General features: G+C 37.8%; 2 protein-coding genes across 3 annotated transcripts in view; one reads left to right on the forward strand and one right to left on the reverse strand.

Annotated features, from left to right (window-relative positions):
- The window catches only part of plppr1 (phospholipid phosphatase related 1), a 131,946-nt gene extending 130,334 nt beyond the window's left edge, over positions 1-1,612 (forward strand). Inside the window, exon 8 of one of the 2 annotated variants that reach the window (XM_026174207.1) lies at positions 223-1,612. In XM_026174207.1, the coding sequence (XP_026029992.1) occupies positions 223-255 (33 nt within the window). In that variant the 3' untranslated portion in view covers positions 256-1,612. The other variant, XM_026174208.1, reaches the window with a different exon arrangement.
- Positions 1,613-2,846: 1,234 nt separating this feature from the next.
- The window catches only part of grin3a (glutamate receptor, ionotropic, N-methyl-D-aspartate 3A), a 53,977-nt gene continuing 35,462 nt past the window's right edge, over positions 2,847-21,361 (reverse strand). Inside the window, exons 7-10 of the mRNA XM_026174200.1 lie at positions 20,766-20,917; positions 15,530-15,691; positions 15,196-15,266; positions 2,847-6,216 (exon numbers count right to left, since the gene is read on the reverse strand). Coding sequence (XP_026029985.1) covers positions 5,658-6,216; positions 15,196-15,266; positions 15,530-15,691; positions 20,766-20,917 — 944 coding nt within the window. The 3' untranslated portion in view covers positions 2,847-5,657. The remainder of the gene's footprint in view (positions 6,217-15,195; positions 15,267-15,529; positions 15,692-20,765; positions 20,918-21,361) is intronic.

The following is a 21,361-nucleotide window of genomic DNA, read 5'->3' on the forward strand; positions in this document are numbered from 1 at the left end:
GCAATGACACGTGGCAGGCTTGACGTTTGCACTTCACCCCTTTCCTCCTAACCAAATGCACAGAAACTTAACACAGAGCACTCTTGGCACCAGCTGACACGTGATTTCCTCTTCCTTTTCATTTCCACGCTTTCTGTTTCCATCCACTTCATTTCTTTCTTTGTCTTTCTCTACCCCTGTCCCTTTTTTCCCCCCCATACTCCCTCCAACATCCATTTTCAGAACCACTCGGCATCGATGACAGAGGTCACATGACTAAGGGGGCAGCACCGGGTCACGTTTGCGTCTCCACAGCACTTCCAGACACAATGACGAGGACGCATGTCACGTGGCTCCGAATGCTTACAAAAACCACTCCTGATATATCTGTTTAAATCACCTGGGGGACAAAATACACCATGTTTGCAGTGGTTTTCATTTAGTTGGGCTATGCTCAGTTCAACCTCCCAAGGCACACAGATCAGGCAACAATATCACAAATCGCAACATAAGCACAGATTGTTTTTCCAGGTTATTTGAGATCATTGAAACATGGGACATTTTTTTCCTCCAAGGTGTGCTGTTTGTAGTTAGAGGACGGTGTTTTGTACATTTTGTATGAGCGAGTGCCGTAGCCTATCCTGACGATGTTAAAACCTGCACACTTCCTGTCAGCTGACTCACTCTGTTTTACATCACATCCTGCCGGGTGAAATGCCTTGTCAATCACCACATGTACCCCACTCGGTTAGAAAAATCTGCTATGGAAAAAAAAATATTGATGTTGTTGTTCTGTGGTGTTTGTCATTTGTACAGAAAAAAGACAGAATCCTTCTTTTTATTATCTCTGTACATTAACTGACCATGTCAGGTCATATTTTTTATGGATTTTTGTTAATATGTATGACTATTATGATCCATTTGGACCTGTTTGCCTGCTGTAAACCTGGATATGTTTTGGTATCAGTTGTTTGGGGAACAACTCCTCTCCCCTTAGGAGGAAATGGCAAGGATGAGTCACTGAAATGCTCAGAAAATGTGTTTTTGCACCTGTAGTGACATGTCATCAGGCTAAATATACAAAAATCTGATTGGCTTAAATGCATGGTATCAGTGTGCTTCACCCCAATTTGCAGATTTACTTTGATGTTAACAGGAAGCTCTCTATGGAGAGATCCAGAGGAGCTAGCCCGTGCCAGATCCGTGTATAGATTATGCTGGTATGGTTTTCCAATTATATTTACTGAAATTCCAATGGAAGACATCCCTAATAAGTACATGGCGAAAAATATAAGAGATTATTTTCAAGTGAAACTGAGTAATTTACTTGAGGCCTGGTTAGTCCTCCTCACTGAAAACCAGGCTAATGACTCCTGCTTCACTTTTCCTCCTCGAGGTACCCCTCCCTCTCCCCAAACCACCAGTGGATTGTGATGCAATGTTGTGATTCCATTTCCTATTGGAAGATATGCCCAGCATGAAGAGAGAAGTCAAGATGTTTTATAGATATTACTCATTATCATTGTGATTACAATTGTCTTTTACTTTGAGAACAAAAAAAGGCATTTCAGCTGAAATGCTACATATATTTTCTTTCTTCGTTTGTCCAAAAAAATTAAATAGTCAGTAGCAACAGTGTGTCCTCTTGTGTTTCTTTTTATGTACCCAAACGCTTCAATGAGAATGGTAACTTTTCATTTACTTAGAAAATATGTGACCAACGACAAGGACAATCCATCTTGACAGTCAGTACTTGTAAGTTACCTTGATGCAAGAAGTGTGAAACGTGTCTGTCCTTGTGTTTGTCTGAATATCCAGAGATTTGTTTTCATTACTTACCATTTTTCCCCTGATTTGAGCCTTGCAGTGTCACTTCAGCTGCATACAAATCCTACCTCCTTTGCTGTGTCATCTGCATGCTAAAAATGCAGTCACATTATCCTTCCAGTCAACAAGTTTCTGATTATAGGCCAATGGATAAATGTTGATCTGAGCGATCACAGACTGTTGGACCATTCGCTGTGATGTAACGTAATATAATGTATGAAACTGGATGGGTACCCATTAGATTAATTAATTCTCCAATACCTAAACACTGTGCATCATCATTTCTATGAGTGTGTTACATACTCCTGAATGTTAAAAGTTGAGCCAGTGTTAACTCTTGATTTCATTTGAATAGTAAATAGATGGATTTTTATTTGCAAGATGGAAGTGTAATGCAGTTGGTCCTTAATCACTAAATGTCACTGGATTATTACAGGAACAGCCCAAGGACATATTGCATTCCTAGGTTGAAGAAAACCAAAACAGGTTTGTTATTCAAGATGTTTGAGTTACAGGACAATTTCACTGAACAAACCTTCAGTTCAACCAAAATATTGCAACCATATGCAACAGACTTGCAATCTCATTGCCTTTGAAATGGTTGCTTTCTAGTTAAGCACTAGATCTGCAGCCACTTGCAGTCATTTGCCATCTTCAAGGTGACTTTGGTATGTTAGGATGGCAATAAAACGACAATAAGACAGTCGGTCTACTATCGAAGCTGTCTGTGTTAATACAGTTAATAAACTGTGATAAATTGATGTAAATTGCAAATCTTTTGGTTTCTACATGCACAGAAATTCACATTAACAACTTAAAATCATAGACTTGAAATGTAGAAAATCACACAGGCCTGTAACCAAAATATAACCTGTTGGCAACCCTGTGAGTCAAATAGTCTACTGGAGAGGAGTTGTGCTCATAGACATAGACAGACTGACTAAGATTGATTGATTGATAGGTTGATAAGATTCTGATGAGAAAAAGCCACATATTTCCAGACATATTGAAATATGCTAATATTCACATGTTCACTCAAAGCCTAACATGTTAAACATAAAAGCAGTCAGTTATTCTAAAACAGAGTTGTAAGATTACTGCTTTTAGAGGATATGCATCCCTGGAAACTGAACTGTGAGCTGTTGCAATGATTTGTTTTAGACCATCTGTTTTAACAGAGTGCGGCTACACCAATGACTTCATAGGCATGGTGTCAGTCAGCCTAGAGTTGACTGTGAGTGTATGCTCAGTAAATGTAAACATTAATTAATCTGGCAGTCAGTGTTTGAATCAAGCAGTCAACCCTGAGACCATGACCCTAAATTTCGAGTTTAATAAAGAACGTGTACGAGTACACCTTAAGGGTTGTTTTTGAATGAAAAGTTAAGTAAAACGAATGCCGATGACTGAAATTTGAGTCTGATCCTTCATATTGTTGCTTTGGGGGTGAAGCCAGAAGAAAAACGGGATGTTTAAGTGAACCTGTGTTTACACAGGCACTCAAAAAAACACCATGAATATGGCTTTATTCTTCTTTCATGTTATAACTTGTGACAGGCAGCCCTTCTTTTCCCTCACACCACACCCCTGTCCAGCTGCTACCTGTGCTACCTAGAAAAGTGATTAAAATGAGCATAGTTGTGCTAAAACCAGGTTATTTAGCTTCTCTAGTGATTCATCCTGTTACAGCCGCGTCGACTTCACTGATGTTTATGTCATAGCTAAGCAAAGCGTACACGCACAGAGACACAAAGAAAGCTGACGGCTCAGTCTGTGCACTTGCTCTTTTGCTCTGTCAGGTATTCATTTCAGCTGTGACAGCCTGCGCTTACCCTGCAGACACACTGGCTAAATAGATAGGAGCTGTTTGTGTTTGTGTGTGCGGCGGTATTTTACCATGCCGTGTCTTCGTAAAATGTCATCGTTAGCTGTTCTGAGTATGCCTTCCTGTCCAAATTGCTGTCCCCTAGCAATATGAGTGAAGAATAGCAACAACCAAATGTAGTTTTCAAGGTAGGGAACAAACCTCTGAGTGGTTTGAGTTTTTTAAATATATAGCTGCTGTACGTTTTTATAAAATAATCTATTAAAATGACCTGGAATAAGTAACTACAGATGAATCTAAATGGTGAAGCTTTTATAAATACAAAAAAAAGTCTGGTTTGCAGTGGCTGTCAGCCATTGTTCTCAAGTGTAAATTCACACTTGTCTCTCTTACTGAAGCTGGGGACTCGTAAGTGCAAGGAAATACCTTAAATCCTCTTAAAATCATTGAGCTTTTGGTCTTCCTTTGAGTCACTTGGCAGTAAATCCACTTTGCTGCCAGATATAAATGAGATTAAGGATTCTAAAAAACCTGTTTGAAATAAGTTGTTTTGCAATGAGCAGCGTCAAGGTTTTGGAGGCATAATAACTTAAAACCAAGGTTGAGGTAGGAGCAAGCCTCAGAGTCTTAGCATGCCACACTCTGCTTTCTAATTTGTACAGGAAATCATTTACAGACCTGTAAAATTGAACATTTTTAAGACACTGGGGGAAAAAAGAAATGCAGCAACTAAGATAAGTGCAAAGAAGATATTTAATAACAGAACATGTCCAAACCCAAATGATGCAAGGAAACAGGGCCCCAGAGAGGGAACTGTTGTGTTGTGTTCATTTTTGAATGCAAATCACATTTAATAACGTGTCAGAGTTAAACTAGTGGTCTGTGTTCATACAGTTACTATTTAACAGCTGGCTTAAATGAGGAACTGAAAAGTATGTATTTTGTGTCACAATGTTACAAGAGCACCAGTATGACCTCAAGAGCTGGAGACTGTTCAATTTAATCCTGTTTTAGGTTTTATGTTGCCAGCTTACCATTGTTGTGATCTCACTGTGAAATACTTCTATACCCTAACTCAAACTCTGACAAGTTAAGGTGACTTTGTTTATTCAGTGTGCATCAGTGAAGTGCAGGACATTATACAGTGACCCATAAATAAGATTGTGTGTACGCTTATTATAATCCACCATAAAATGTCAACCTGGTGTTCATTACGTATGTAAATGTGTCTTGCGAAAGCTTTATCTTTTTAAAAAAATGATTACATCTAACCACCCGACCGACCCTTTCAAAAGCTTATTAGAGAAAAAATACCCCTAATCAATACAAACATGCTACCAAAAGCAAGAAACATCAATGGTAATAGCTGAAAGATACAAGGTTTCAGCAAGACACACAAACATGAAGACTGAGATGACTGGGTTCAACCTCAGGTCAGTTGAAATCCTCAGTGAGTCTTAAAAGACTCAGGTGAATTAGTCTATTAAGCTTAAATACCAAAGAGTCCTCATATCTGTGATCAGGCTTAATGTCATAGCAAGCAAATCTGTACCCTTGGAAAAATGAGGTTTTAGGGGGGGAGGCATGGCAGGGACAAAAGGAAGAAATAAACAGGAAAAAGGTAAAAGAACCAGATAGGCATGAAAAGGAGTTAAAGAACTGTAATATAAGGGAAGTTGAGAGGGGCAAGGAATTGCAAAGCTCTTCAGTGATACAACAGAACAGATTTGGTTCAAGATCCCTGGTTCGCCCTTATCCAGCACCTCTCATCTAATTCAATCTCATGTTCCAGGAGTGAGAAAATGTCCTACTTGGAATTGCAGAGTAGGATCTGATCACTGCCGAACATTTCAGTGCAGTGTTGAGGGGAGCTCCAGAGCCATAAGGAGGATCCTGCTATTGGAAATCGTTGAGGCTTCTAACTTCAGAACTCAGGCAAGGATTTGTTCCGGGACCCAGCTTGGTTTTGAAAACTAGTCCAGTGTGTTAACCAGGGTTCTCTTTCCTGGACAAATTGGGACTGGCTTCACAGCTCCGGACATGTGTTTTTGTGTTGTTTAATCTGCTGGTGGGTCTGGGTATACTGAACAAACTGGTTAGACTGGTGTGAAGTGGGCTGACTGGGTGCAGTCTGGTTTGCTTGCTGGTTTTCTGATTGGTACTGTTCAAGCTCTCTCTTCCTCCTCATGGCAGACTGCAGCTGCTGCTTGATTACAAGGATTTGACTCTCCAGTTCTGACAGTTCTTGAACCAGTGGGTTCCGTCCCAGACCTGGACCGCAGTCCTCCACTCCCAAAGCACGGCACTGCCCAGAACTGCCCTGCCCTGGCCCCAGTCCTTGGTCCAAACCCCTTCCTAACAGGTCAGAGCGACCATTAGAGGTAGTTACTATAGGCAGGGGTTTCTCCAGCAGAGGGAGAGAGTGGGGATGAGGGAGGGGAGAAGGGGGCGGTGGAGGAGGGAGATCCTGGGATGACGGGCATTCCAGGTCGTTTTGCATCTCTTGTGGAAGGATCCTTCGCCTGTTGCAGTAGGACGACTCTGCAGGATTCCAAGGCGCAGACTGGTTGTTTCCCTCATTGCACCTGGAAATAGGAGAAACCTTCATCAGTTCATCTGACTGCATGTTTACTGTACAATATAAAGCGCCTTGAGGCGACTTTTGTTGCCATTTGGCGCTATATAAATAAAACTGAATTGAATTGAAATGTTTCCAGTCTGAATCCAATATAAAATCAAGGCATCAGCTATGGCTAAACCATGAGCTGCCACTGCACACACAATTCTGAACGTGTTATATGACAAACAGCAATTTACACAGAGCTGGACTGAAAGAGTTGAACAATTTCTAGAAGATTGCTTACGCGGGTAAAGACTGGAAATGATTGCTATGGGGGTTACATTGAGTCTTGGAAGAATAGCAGTGTGACTGCTTACTAAGAAATAGTTTTTCGCTTTTCCTTAAATATGTCATTACATGAAAAGGGTGTTCTTTGGGTATTGTCCTGTTTATTGTTTGTTTTGTCTACACAAGCACCACGTTCTTAGGGATGACTTATGGCTCTGCTGGCTGATCAGTAGACAACATTTAAATATCATTTTTGAATCATCATGAAACTTTGGACATTTGTTTAACATAGTTGAATCCTACTGACTGTGGTATTCGAATAAGAGACATTGCTTTTATTCTTGAGATAGCACCTTTCTACTCTACCTGAGCAGTCAAAGCGTTTTACACAACTTGCCTCATCCATTCATACCACTTTTTTTTTCAATGAATTTTTCTACGTAAGTGCTTTTTATCTAGCATTCAAACACATCGTTCCTCTGAATGCATTGGAGAGCAATTTGCAGTTAGTATCTTGCTCAAGGATCCTCAAGAGTGTGAGTATGGTAATATACTGATGTTTTTTCTAGCAGGCAGACAAAATCTTCTCATTCGGTGCATAAAAGATAATAGTTTTTTTTATTACTTAATTTTTAATAAAGGTTTTACATATTTTTTACAACAGAAAAGGAACACAACAAACAAACAAAAACAACAGTAACAAAACAAGCAGTCGACTGAAAAACACAGTTTTTTTTCCCTACAAAGCAATTCTGGCAGTGAGAACATGACTTTATATTCATGAATTGACAACACATCTACAGATGTAAGAGCAGCCTCGGCGAGGCATACAGAAGTTTATATAGATGTGAGTAGGCACAAACAGGAATTAAAAATAAATAAATCCCATTCTAATTTCAGATAGATTTCAACCACTTGTCCCATGTTGTGGTATAAATATTATCTTGCAACCTTAACAAAAAGGTGAGTTTTTCCATTTTATGAATCTCCTCCACAACGCTCAACCAGTCGTCCAGAACAGGGGGGTCAGTACAGAGCCACTTACGAGTAATTGCTTTTTTCGCTGCAGCAGTAGCTGCATTTGAATAAAGCACCAAATCCACACTTTTAAGCTTAAATTTCAAAACTTACATTTAACTACTGATTTTATCTACTGTTCTGATTCTATCTGTTTTGATTTTATATACTGTTTTGTTTGTTTGTTAATTAGTTTGTTTGTTTGCTTGTTTTAATCAATTTTAAATCATCCTTTTTTTTGTTCTTGTTTCTAATGTCTCTGTAAAGCACTTTGAATCACCTTGTTGTTGAATTGTGCTATACAAATAAACTTGCCTTGCCTTGCCTTGCCTAGCAGTAAGAATCTTCAGGAGATATTTGTTATTGCTTGTTAATTCTTCGGGTAAGTCTCCTAAATAAAATGTTATGAAGGGCCGTTGTTTTGATTTAAAGCCTATAGTCTGTTCTATCTTTGATATAACATCTTCCCAAAATTTAGAAAGTTTTCGACAAGACCAGGATATGTGGGTATGGTTTGCAACAGTTTCCCCACACAAACCAGATAAGCAATGTAAAAGATGCCAAGGGGTTCAGTTTTTTCTTACAAGCTGTTGCCCGTTTCTGATCTCCTATCAGGGCTTGTATTGAAATGACCCCACAGATATTCTCAATGTCTTTCCATCGGGCCCCACAAGTATCATCACACCATTGTATAACTATTTTGAGTTGAGCAGCAAGGTAGTAATCTCGGAGACTTGGGAGGGAGAAGCCGCCTTTATCTTTATGAATTAATAATGTGCTATATTTAATTCTAGGTTTTCCGCCCGCTCCAAATAAATCAAGATATTTGTTTGTCTCAGTCATGGAACTGAGATTTGGGGATTTTGATAGGTAGAGACATAAACAGATACAGTAGTCTAGGTAGGACTAAAAGATGATAGATTTTTAAAGTGATTCTGTAGTATTTCAGGTCATTCCAGGTAATGAGGACCAAACCCTCCTCATTTAATTGCTTTTTGCCTCCCTAAGGAAATGCCGGTATATCTATCCTGTTAAGCCCGTGTACATTTCTTGGTAAAATGAAACAAAACAAAACAATTTTTTTAAAGAAAAGCTGTGGGTGGATATTAGCTTGGCTTAAGGCCTTGCCAGCATATAAAGACACCTTGACTAACTAGCAGCCAGATGCTGCAGATCAAATGCACTTGATTATCTGACCAATAGCAAGTGTGACCACCACTAGTTTGGTTCAGTGGAGCATTCAGGCGTGTTGCCACAGTCTTCCCAGGATGGGCGCGACAGCAAATTCACCCCAAGTCATACCTTCAAATGTTCATGTTCATGTACATCTTAATGTCAGTATGACAGTACAATAAGATTAAAAAAACAAGTAAGTAAGAGGCTGATTGATTGATTGTTTTTGGAATTTCTTAAAGTACATCTCATTATCGGACTGGCTGAATGGTTATATTGCCAATTCAGTTTTGTCAGAACTTTGAACCTGGTGTTCAAGTTTGAAAAACCACAGGAATAGCAGCAACTCACCAAATAATATTTGGCAGATGCTTGGATCCAGTCTTATGCACAAGTTTTTTTAATGAATAGGCTATCGCCACATGTAGGTACTGAACACAAAAAAAAGAAGACATTGCCAGAGCTCAATATAGAAGTCAAATTCATGTCCAATTAATTTCCTCTGCCACCAGCCCTGATCCCCAAAACCTTTCCTATCCAACCCCAGGTCCACTGTGATCTTTGCGCTAACAAGCACTAGCAGCAGTAATGTGGACTGAAGGTCCAGAGAGACATTACTTTGACACAACACCACGGATTTCATGTTCATTTGCACTTTTAACATGTATTACCTTACAAATCCTCTTCTTTCCTCCCTCCCCCCTTTTGCTGTCCTCCATTCTTAGTAGCACTATGATCCTTAATCATTGTCCAATGTACATCATTCCTCTTGCCTTTTAAAAATCATTTAATATCACGTAACAAGCAACGTAGAAGGATAACAAACAAGAAAATATTAATTCACAATTCAAAGAGGTTTGACTAGCACTTCAAAGCTACACAACCTCTAAAGAACATGTAACTGTAGTTCACCTTGGTGATATGTCAGTTTCTTTGATTGTACTATGAAAATAAACCCATGTTGAAAAAGATTAAAAAAGCATGTAAAAAAACACAGCAAGAACTTAATAGGAAGAAGATAGAAATAAAGGCATTTACACTACATAAATGAGAAGTTGAGAAGATGAGTGTTCTGTTATCACTGGAGAAAATACCACTGTGTCCTTGCTTTTATGCTTCACCAACCATGGAAATGTTTGCTAGAGGCTGAGGTTGCCCTTATCATTTAAACTGATTTTGTAAATTTAGCTATTATTCCATTGTTTAGTTCAGTTAATATATAATAAGCTTCATTTATTTCTTCATTGTCTACTATTGATTTATTAAAGATTATGAGCTGTTTGGTTAAGTTAGAGAATTAAAAGCCAAGGGAAATATTCAGTGTTACAATTTAAAGAAGCACACAATTTTTGTAAAATATGCATTTAACAAAATTATATTTATGATTCAAAATACAAAAAGTCAAGTTAAGAAAACATATTTTGTGTATACAAACTGTAGTCCATAATAAAAATACCTCAGATTGCCTTAACTGTCTGCTCTTTATTACTGAAGATGAAAATACAACTTTAAAGTATATTAGGGACCAATAAAACATATTCCCTCTCAACTCCAATGTTTGCTGTAGGCCTTATTGAACTTGAAGTCTAACAAAAGAACAACATTTCTTTTCTTTTCCTTTCCAAAAAGAAACTTTTTAAAATCTACTGGACCACCTCTGCAAGCTGAAAAAAAAAACTAACATGATTTTATTAAAGCAGTGAAGATGAGATACTCTCATCATACAAAGTAAAGCCTAACAGACGAGCGCTTTGAATCAAAGGAATTTTCACTTGGCGATAAAAAAAGTAACAAGGAGAATTTAATCTGATACTCCAGACATCAAAAGAGACTAAAGCTGACACACAACATGAAAAGAGTTGTTTTTAATTTTATTAAATTCATGTGTGCATCTTTTTGACAGGAGGACACCTGCACTTGTGTCTGCAGTAAAAGATGGAACATTTTGAAGTCCTGAGATAATCATGGAAGTTTCAGCATTTACAAATGTAACCAGTAGGAAGTTCTTCAACTATTCTATAACTATTACATTCTATACAGGTCAAATTTGACTAATTTTAATGTTTGAAATAAGTAAAAAATAAAACAAATTTCATCCTTTAAACCAGTCTTTTTCCAAAGTGACCCAAAATACACAAAAAATTTAATATTTTAATTTTTCATACTGTTTTACAGATGTTAAAAATTTGTGTACACTGCTCAAAAAAGAACACCTTAAAAACAATGAAAATTATGCTGCATATTCTGACATTGACTAATGCATTAACGTTATATTATTGTTGATTTAATATTTAAAATTAGCTTCTTTTTTAAAAAAAATATTATAGCATTAAGCACAGTGTTTAACATGGTTATATGATAAACCCCATAAAAAGTAGATAAAATATATTTGAATCGTCACAACTGTTATCTTTTTATCTTTTGGTAAAACAGGAAATTATGTTACGTGAAAATAGATGTATGTATGCATATCAATTGATATATATTTCCATTTTCGGTTTAAACACTTATTATGAAGGAATTCTGGGCCAGATCAAAATGGAACTGGAGAATACTGTGAAGGCAGGAAATATGACCAGTATGTAAGTTCTGAACGAAGTGAGATATTCACAGGTAGGTCCCCGGTGTGTTTGAGAACATTTAGATTGAAAGAAATAGAGGTATGAGGTCTTTGCACTGTCAGCACTAAAGCATTTGTGGAAAATTAAGGCTTTTAAGCCAAAGGTGAAATAAAAGGAGTCAGTTTATAGACTTGTATACTTTAATGTTAACTGACATATATGATCCTTCTTTTCTGCTTATATTATTGATTATTTATTGTTTGTTTTAAAGCACTTCCACTGCTCTGAAAAGTGTGAGATAAATAAAGATGATTCTTTTTCATTAGTATTCTACAGCATTTCCTCCTTTCGCATTAACTAAAAAGCTGGATTCCTTCATTGTTTATCCATCCATCTAAGCAATTTTCCTTGATTTGGTATTCAGGGTGTTAACTCTGAGAGCAGCCCCTTCATCTTTTATGAATTGGTACAATGATTGAAACAGTGTTCACACCATTTCAATGGAAAATATATGAACACAGACTTTACTTTTTTTGCCCTTGTAGAAATTACCACCATGCAGTGACCCACAAAATATAATGCTTATCAAGGTCAGAAAGAAAAATGGTCAGAAAGTGCAACATAATGTGTGCAACTCACACTGAAGTCATGTCAAAATTCGAATCATTATTTTTCTGCAACATTCGAACGTGTTCTTCACATAGCACACATTTTTATTCATTTTCTCCAGCCTGAGACAACTTTCCACTATAATAATGTACTGGATCTATGCTTTAAAATCAAGATGTATGTATAGAAAGACTGTTGTTTCCATGTGTAGTTATTTAAGTTTGGGAAAGTTGCACACCTTTGGTTTTGGAGTGTTATGTTCCGGTTCAAGTCATTTCCTGTTATATTTTGTAATCATTAGTCGTTGTGTATTCTAATCAGTTTTACTTCCTCCCTTTAGTAGTTTTCCATCCTTGATAATTATAATCTATGACCTGATTAATCTGACCGGCGTTGCTTTCTACATCCATTCCCAAACTACCAATTACTCTTCTGTGTCCAATTACTTAATCACTCACCCCAGTATATATACACCCATTTGTTCTCCCACATTGTCTTGTTACTACTAGTCCAGTTTTCTAGTGATTTTTTTCCTGTACCTTTTTTTCTGGAGTTCCTGGTGTTTTTATTTGTTTCGGCCCACGTTTTTAGTCTCTGGTTTCCTCTTGTATGATATTTTGTCATGTTTTTGCATTTTGCCTGCCCCATGTCTGCATTACTTGTGCTTCAATGCTGTCTTTCTGTGTATTACCACTGGTTGGATTAAAAGGTTAGATTTTTGGTCCTCCTCCAGTGAAATTCTCACAACCCTTCCAACATATATGAAAAGCCAAAAGCAGAAAGATTCAAAGAATGATTAATGATAACTGACATTAAGTGACACATTACATAAAAAAGAAGCTGGGGTAGAGTTTGGTTGCAAAGCAGCTTGAAGTGTGAAGTTAAAATTACCTAAACAGCACGCCCTGCAAGAGATTTGCCAAATGCATATGACTGAACTATTAGCTTGATTTTGTTTCCAGCCTGAACTAAAGATGCCCTCGATTTGACTTATATATTCTTTATATGAGAGGCCAAAACAAAACTTGGACACACCAAAACAGCATCCGATAGTATTGAAAATCACAACTTCCAGTACTTGCAGTTATTTTTCTATCTCATGTCAATCAGTGAAGTTTTCTCATCTTACTTCCGCTTATCTGCAGCAGTTCTCGAAGCTAAAAAGATTTTTTTTAAATTGCATTTTATTCACCAGTAACTTTTATTTTCCTAGCCCGTATATCAGTACAGATGTTTCTATCAACAGTCAAAACAAGACACACGCAGCTTGCTATGCTGAGGTCAGAGGGTGTCTTTTATTAAGCAAAATATAGAATCGCTGCATTGGACTACAGCGTAGAACACCAGTCTCAAGTAAATTACTTTAAAACTAGCTTACAGTTTTTTTGTCTCTTATTTTGACCTGTGTCAGCAGGTTTTTAAAAACATGCCACAAATTCCATCTAAGCACATGTCAGCCATGGCATGAATCATATCTACATTTTAAATTTTCCTAAATGAGACAGTGGGATTAGAAAATGAAAACCCTACTCAGATAAAAACAAAATAAAATAAAATAATGCATATTAAATGGAAGGCCACAAAAAAAGAAAACTGTAAATAAAATGATATGAAATACAATGTTAAATAAGTTTACTATTTATTAAAAAAACCCCCAACTAATTTACGTAATTTTAGTATTAGGTATTAAAGAGACGGAACAATTCTCCACTACTGAAACAGAGTATTGTAGCTGAATTGTAACTGATATCATTGGTGTATTCAGAGCGACAGATAATCCTATTTTAGCCTGGCTGTCAGTCATTGCCAGAGCTTCATGACCTTAACACTGTGCTTGATACCAAAGCATGCAATCTTAACTGGCCATCCGAGAATATTTCACGGTATTACAGACACTGCTGCTAATTATCTCACACAGACAGTGTTCTCTGCTGTCTTTGGGTTTTCCTACATCCCAGTTAACACACTTAGGAAATGAAATGTTCTATAGCTTCATCCTAAGTAGTAGTGATTTCCAATTTAATTTCCATCCATGTGTTCCATTTGGTCATCCTGTATAGCGATTTTCAGTACCATACAGTACAGACTAGGACTGATAATGATGCATTTTGGTATCGTTTCGCACAGTTTAATTCTAACTGAAACTGTCTAGAGTATAAAATCCTGCACGGGAAGATCTGATTTCAGTGCTCTGATTGCACAAAAGACACTTTTGACACACAAGTTTTTCGGCAGAGCACTGACAATGAGACGGTAATAATTTCTGACTCTTAGACAGCATGCAGAATAACTTGATTGAATGAGTATAATTATGCAAGAGTAGGCAATCCATCCTCATTACCACAGGCATCCCTCACATGGCCTCGGCTCCATAATTATTAAGTGTATTTAATCCTTACTTTAAGTGCTCCACCTGAGTGTGCTCTCAGTATGGAGTGAGTGGTAGATGTGAATGAACTATACTATAAAATGGAACTTTATTTTGCTTCTAAGGGGAGACCAAGTAAATCCAAATCAAGACAAAGGGTGGTGGTATGATTAGATGCTTGATGGCTAAATGTGAAAAGGGCAGGGCTACGCTATGGCACACAGTATCAAAGTGTATGCAACTAATATGTATTAATATGTGAAATTAAATGTCCCCATGCAAAGGACACTGAAAGTGCCTACATAAAGACGCTTTCATGATTTACTGATTCTCCCTTTCTCACCCACTGTTTTCAACAATACCACGTGACGTCAGCGTGGATTATTTTCTCAATTTCCCTCACTGATAATTGGCTTCCAACAGATTGACCTTTCTATTTAGTTTTTGATTAAAAATGGGTCCCTTAACTTCCATTTGGATATTAATTGATGTCACTTACTGTTCAGCTTATAATTTGGCCAATGCACCATTTAACTTTCAAATATTGGCTTCTTACAGGAACACCTTGTTTGCATTTTTAGTCTCAGTCAATGTGGTGTATTTAAGCATGCATCACATTTAGGAGCATTTTTCATCTTCGTTTGTAATATGTAACTATGTTATTGTGTTTAAAAATCCAAAGTGATGGGAAAATAAGCAGCATTTAATAAACAATTCTTACATCACACCTGCGAAAAACAGCAAAAACAACAAAAAATGGTATAAAGTGTTTAAAATGGATCTGTTGCACCATATGTACTGAATTTTTGTAATGTACCGATGAAGATAACAAACAAATGTTCCAAACAATTCATAAATAATTACAACACATATGTGCTCAGATCAGATTCAGATCAGTCACTTAGGGATGGATGTTTCATCAAGTATAGATGATGAAAGACCAAACTGAAATAATACAATGCCCACACTTTAAAGACAATAACAGTACCCCTTTTCAGGCTTTGTAATAGTCGGTAGTTTGTCATCTGTGAAGACTGAGTTGAGGGCCCGGTGTAATCTCTGGAAAACAAGCAACAACATGTGCTTACTGTAAATGATGTGTCTGATTTTTAAGTGTCTGAAAGACTTTACCATAAGCAGCAACAACAAAGCAAGAACAAAAAACAAATGCACAAAATTTGCAAAACCAGAAACTGTAGATAAAAACCATTCATTTTATAAATCTTATTTTTCATAATTGCTTGCACAAACTATTTTTAAATTATAGTGTGACCACAGTCACGGTCACCACATGTGTGTTTGAGTGTGAGTCTGGTCCGTACCTGGCTTGTGTGTAGCCAGTATTTGAAGCGTGGCTCCTTGACCCTTGGGATCACCAGCTTGTACACAATGTGTTCCGCTATGGTGGTCAGCAAAGATAAAGCCACGCCCACACACAACATCACAAACAGACCAGAAAAATGCTTTATACCCATCTGCAGCGTCTGGAGAGAAAGAAATGAGACAATCAGTATATGATAGAGAAGCTTGAGAAAGTGAAAAGGTGGGAAGGATAAAGGAGGTTATACAGGGAGTGTGTATACAGATATGCATATGGAGAAGCAGATGTTTAAAAACAATCCATGAACAGTCAAGTGAAACAGATTGTTTTCGCAGGATGCTATGCAACGGACTATAAAAGTAAAGGCTTTGGCAATTTACTGGTCTGGAGCATTCAGTTGTTTGTTAACACAATGACACAATCTTCCCATGAGTGGATGCCCCAGCAGAATTACCCAGAGGTCAGACCTTGCAAGCTCAGAGAAACTGCAAAAAACCCAGGAGCAATACCTCAAATGTTACAGCCTCCAGTTAGCACATTAAATATTAAAGTTCATGACAGTATGATTTAAAAAAAAAAATGAACAAGTGTGTGTTTGGAAGTGTTGCAAGCCTCTTCTCTCTAAAAAGAACATGGTAGCACTGTTTATGTTTGCAAAACTGAATCTGAAGAAACCACAAGACGTCTGGATCAATGTCCTTTGAACAGATGAGACCAAAACAAAGATGTTTGGCAAAAAACAAACAAATCGTATCGGCACAAACACCTCTGTCAAGCACAACACTTTAGTGATGATGATTTGGTGGTTGGTGGTTGGTTTTGCAGCCACAGGACCCCTGCACCAAACTATTCTAGAGCCAAATGCTAGGCAATCTGATGAACTGCTGAAGCTTCACTTCGGCCATGCAACAGGGCAATGATCTCAGTACAATGAAGCATAGAACATTGACAACAGAAAGAATCAAGGTGTTGCAATGACCCTGTATAAGTCACACAACAGTGTGAGGGCATTACAAAGTCATATAGAAAACAAGTACTTTAAGTTATTCCTGCTAAAGATGGTTTTATAAGTAACTGAATCTGTAATTTAGGGTGTACTTAGATTTTGCATAGAGTCCTCTTATTCATATGACAGTAAATGACTTTAAGCTTCATACTTATATCTTGAAATTCTCATTGTCTAATTATTTGAGACACATAATGCAATAAATAATATATTAAATGTATTGCTTACATGTGATTCATATGGATTATTAGCTTATTTTGCTCATAAAAAGAAACTGAGGGCAAAATTAAGGGCGATAGCCTCCAAATATCATTACGAAGTCAGTCACAGGTAAAAATTGCTTGTTTCATTTAAATAAAAACAGAATAATTTTTCAGAGGACTGGAAATCTGAAGTAAGACCACCTTGCATTTACAAACTCAGGGCAAACACGTCATGAAATTAATTTTAAATCTCTTGGAACAAGTTTTCTCATTCTTCTGAAATATAAGAGAATCCCTCTGGGATATCACACTTTCGATCAGATTGTGATTGCCTCCTTCACATCTTAATTTACACTCGTTCTGTTCTAAATGTGTCCATATTATTGTGCGAGTCTGTACATGTAGCCATCTACAAATGTGATATAACACTTTGCTTAACTGACCACTTGTTGCAGTTACTGCAGTCACATATATTCTCATAAGAATCTTTTTAGTGCTGAGTGTGCAATAGCTTTTTGATACCGGGGCAGCTGCAGTGATTACATTATAAAGTCATGTTGGTGAAGAATACATGATGGATTAAATTTATCAATGCATTTTTGTGACTTGGCACGCTAGCAGTAATGAAATTTTGGACGGTGGAAGATAATGATTCCTGAGAAGTTGTTGAATAAAGAGAATAGTAACCTTTGGCTGTGCTGGCATACATTTTAAACTCTATAGAAATCCATTGGGATAGGGGAAAAACTGCGGTATCCTTCAAAGTCAAGATGAGCTCACTGTATATATGTGACGTTAATCTGATCTAAGGCTACGTTCACACTGCAGGTCTTAATGCTCAATTCCGATTTTGTGATCAAATCCGATTTTTTTTGTCTGGTTGTTCATACTACAAAGGAAATATGACAGCAAACGCTCTCTAGTGTGAACGGTTCACGGCCCTCAAAGCGGCCCGCATGCGCAAAAGAAGACGTCACACACAACGCCTTCTGTTTGCGGAAGCAAAAATGGCGGCTACAGAGCTAGTAGGTGTTGTCGAAGCAGTCTATCAATTCCTGCACAGTCGTAACCGACAGAATTTTGAGAAATAAATTAGAGAGAGAAGGACACTGAGAAATTAAGAGAGCCCGTGCTATAACAATGGCCGCCATGCTTTCTCATTTGTTTTCTCTAGCGCTGATAATTGGTGTCTGTCTTGTGTCAGTGACGTAAAAGACGAATTTAATGCAACATAACCATCAAACAGCAGTCGCTTTCTAAAACATCAGATATGAATCGGATTCAGTACCACATACGAAAGTGACCTAGATCAGATTTGAAAATATCGGATTTGTGCTGTTCACACTGACATACCATGAACGGATATGGGTCGCAAAGGGTCATAAAAGTCGGATTTGATGCGCTTTCCCTGCAGTGTGAACGTAGCCTAATACTCCAGCTTCAGTGAATAAAGAACACGTTTGAGCCTGTGTCTAATAGCACACTCCAACATTCCTCATTAGCAGTGTTGGGGAGTAACGGAATACATGTACCGCTGTTACGTATTTAAAATACAAAATATGAGTAACTGTATTCCGTTACAGTTACCGTTTAAAAAGGTGGTATTTAGAATACAGTTACTTTGTTGAAATAAATGGATTACATGGCGGTACTTTCCTGTTTCATATTGTGGCGGGTCAGGACTGTTTGGGTTTTGTTTGACAGCTACGATCTGTTGTTCCAGGCGGCAGCGTTACGGTTGCCGTGGTTACAGTGTGACGCTCTCTCTCTGCGACTGTGTGTTTCCTGGGTGAGAGAGCGCCTTTTTGTTGTTGTTGTTGTGCTAAGCTAATAGGCAGAGTGTTAGAGACATAGCCCTAAAGGATGTGGCCTCATGGGCAGTGTAGTCCGTGCTGCAGGGAGAATGGACTGCCATACCCGTTATGTGTCTGTGAGCGCGAGGAGGGAGAAAAAGGAGAGTGGAAAGGTACGAGTTGTCATCGAGCAGAAACGGGAGCTGGAAGCATGTAAATATAATAATAACCACTGCAGCCAAGAAGAGAGCCTGACGAGCCCAGTTGTAAGTAAGCTATTAAGACTCGACTGTACACCGTGTTCGTGTTTTCCTCCGAAAACAATAAGTTCCGTTGGAGCAGTCTTTCAACGCCTCTCTCTGTCTCTCGCAAGCAAAGTTGACCCAGACAACAAAGTAAATCTATTTTTCGGCTACGAGCCCAAAATGGAACCGATGTATTAGCCAGAGGTCCCTTTACTACGGTTCGGAGTCGCGGACCTTCAGTAATAGTAATAATTCACACAGCAATAGTACATTTATGTAGTTGTAAAAAGCATGATAATATATTAAGTAATCCAAAGTATTCAGAATACGTTACTCTCATTGAGTAACGTAACAGAATACGTTACAAAATACGTTTTGGGGCATGTATTCTGTAATCTGTAATGGAATACATTTTAAAAGTAACCTTCCCAACACTGCTCATTAGAAGGCTCAGCACATGAAAACACATACTATATGCTACAGGTTTTTGGTAACACATGCTTCTAGGCTCATACCACTATATACAACAATCATTTCTAATGGTGCTGTTATATTTCACCATTTGACTGCATAAATTAGCAGAAAAAAATCAATAAAAAAGCACATCACTTTTATCATCTTCACTTCTTTTATCACCATTTATTTCTCGGTAATGCTAAGTTTGGCCCTCCTAATGTTAGGTAATTGAATAATATGCAATTTATTGGTATTGATTTTATTACTTCAAATGGGATCAGATTCTTTGGGGTGACGGAGAGCTGGGTAAATGCCAGAGAGCTTGGCTACTGTACCTCAGTGAAGCCAATCCATCAGATTTTTCATCTTTTCAGAATCCTTAGGCTTACTGCTGGTGGTAGTCACTCATCGGTATAAATAATTGCTACAAAAAAGTGCTGAGCAGGGCTAAAACTGGGCCAAGCTTGTCAGTAACTCATATTGCTTATATGACATGAGGGCCCTGCTGTGAATGCAAGTGAACAACAAAGTTTAGAAATCAGTTTAGGTCATTTTAAGTTAATGATATATACTTGATATTTAAAATCATTACCAATAATATGAGAACCCTAAGTGTGCACATGATCACCGTACTGTGGTTTCTGTGAGACAAAAATTGAAATACACACCCAGATGAAGCTAAATATCAGTTGAGCAGGTTTCTCCTCCGTAGCGTTAGGCAGACTGAGGTATGATGGTGCAAAATGAATTGTACCCGGAGCAATTTAAATGTCTGCAGCTCTAGATAGCATCTATAACACGTCTAACTGCTACACACCGGGAAATGATTCACTTAGGTGACATTGAATCTGTGGCAATGCAACGTGCCACATTGCCACAACTCCTGCTTCTGAGCTCATGAAATGGCAATTTACATTTAAGATTAAGTATTTAGTAGACGCTGTCATTCAAAGGTACAAATCACGAGTGCTTATTTAGGCGACATCCTTGTGATCGACAGACATTATGTTGCCATCCACACAGCAGCTAAGAAAATAAATAAAAAGAACAAAGTACAAAAGGATCAAGCGCAGTATGCTGTGTGCAGTCTGCACTGAGCTATAGGAGCCTCTTTTATAGTGTTTGAAGTCACAGTCGGGGAGAAATATGGCCAGAAATAACTAGTATTGCATTTCTAATAAAACATATATTTCTCATACTATGAGTTACTCGAGAAAATGGCCTCTTTGCATTGACATTTTGTAGTATAATTATTGAAGTAGACTTTATGTGTAGTGAACAAAATATGAAAGATTACTTTTCTGAGTAAGTCACTGTGTGGGGTACATAAGACTTTTCAGAGCTTTCAAATAAAGATTCCACATAAATATTTGACAGCAAAGAAACTTGAGTAAGATTTGAGTAAGACATAAAAATGAGACAAATGCGTTATATTATATTGTTCTGATTTTGAAATTGTAGAAATGATCATTTATGATATAATGAAATGATAAATACGCTCTATTTTCCCTACACTGCCTCGCTTTAATCTTACCTCAGTCACAGCGAAACTGCGCTTCCCGCAGGGAACGACCTTGTACCATTTGTCATGCAGCATGTCCATGAAGCCATCTGACTTGTACTGACTAATAAGCTCCGAGATGTTGGAAGTGAGTGGAGAGTTCTGAGGGAGGCCAATGCCATAGCCTGCCATTGGACACACACAAACACACACAGAGACTCTTTAGCGATTATTCTTCTGTCATAACGGCAAAAACACCTTTTTTCATGTCACCTTCATGCTGCTGTTGTATTCTTTCCCTGGTCTACCGCTATGGGAAAAACAAGCTGCTGAGCTGATACACTTGGAGGTCTGGATAATTTAGCTTTTTTACTTTAAAAAGTCATAATTTTTCCAAAGCAAAGCTTGATGATATAATTATATCTCTGAACGTCTTAGCAGGCCAGGAGAGTGTGACAAATTCAGCAACAGCCAATTGCAAAAGTACCTTTCCTTGGTAGGAAGCGTGCTGATTGATGTGTATTGTATCTTGAAGGCTTAAGAGTGCATTAAGTAATTAACAACACCGCTGGAATGTGGGACTACGATGGCTTGTAATGGAAGCAACCGCCACGGGAACATTTTCACAG

Source organism: Astatotilapia calliptera, chromosome 7, assembly GCF_900246225.1.
Source record: "Astatotilapia calliptera chromosome 7, fAstCal1.2, whole genome shotgun sequence".
Lineage (NCBI taxonomy): Eukaryota > Metazoa > Chordata > Actinopteri > Cichliformes > Cichlidae > Astatotilapia > Astatotilapia calliptera.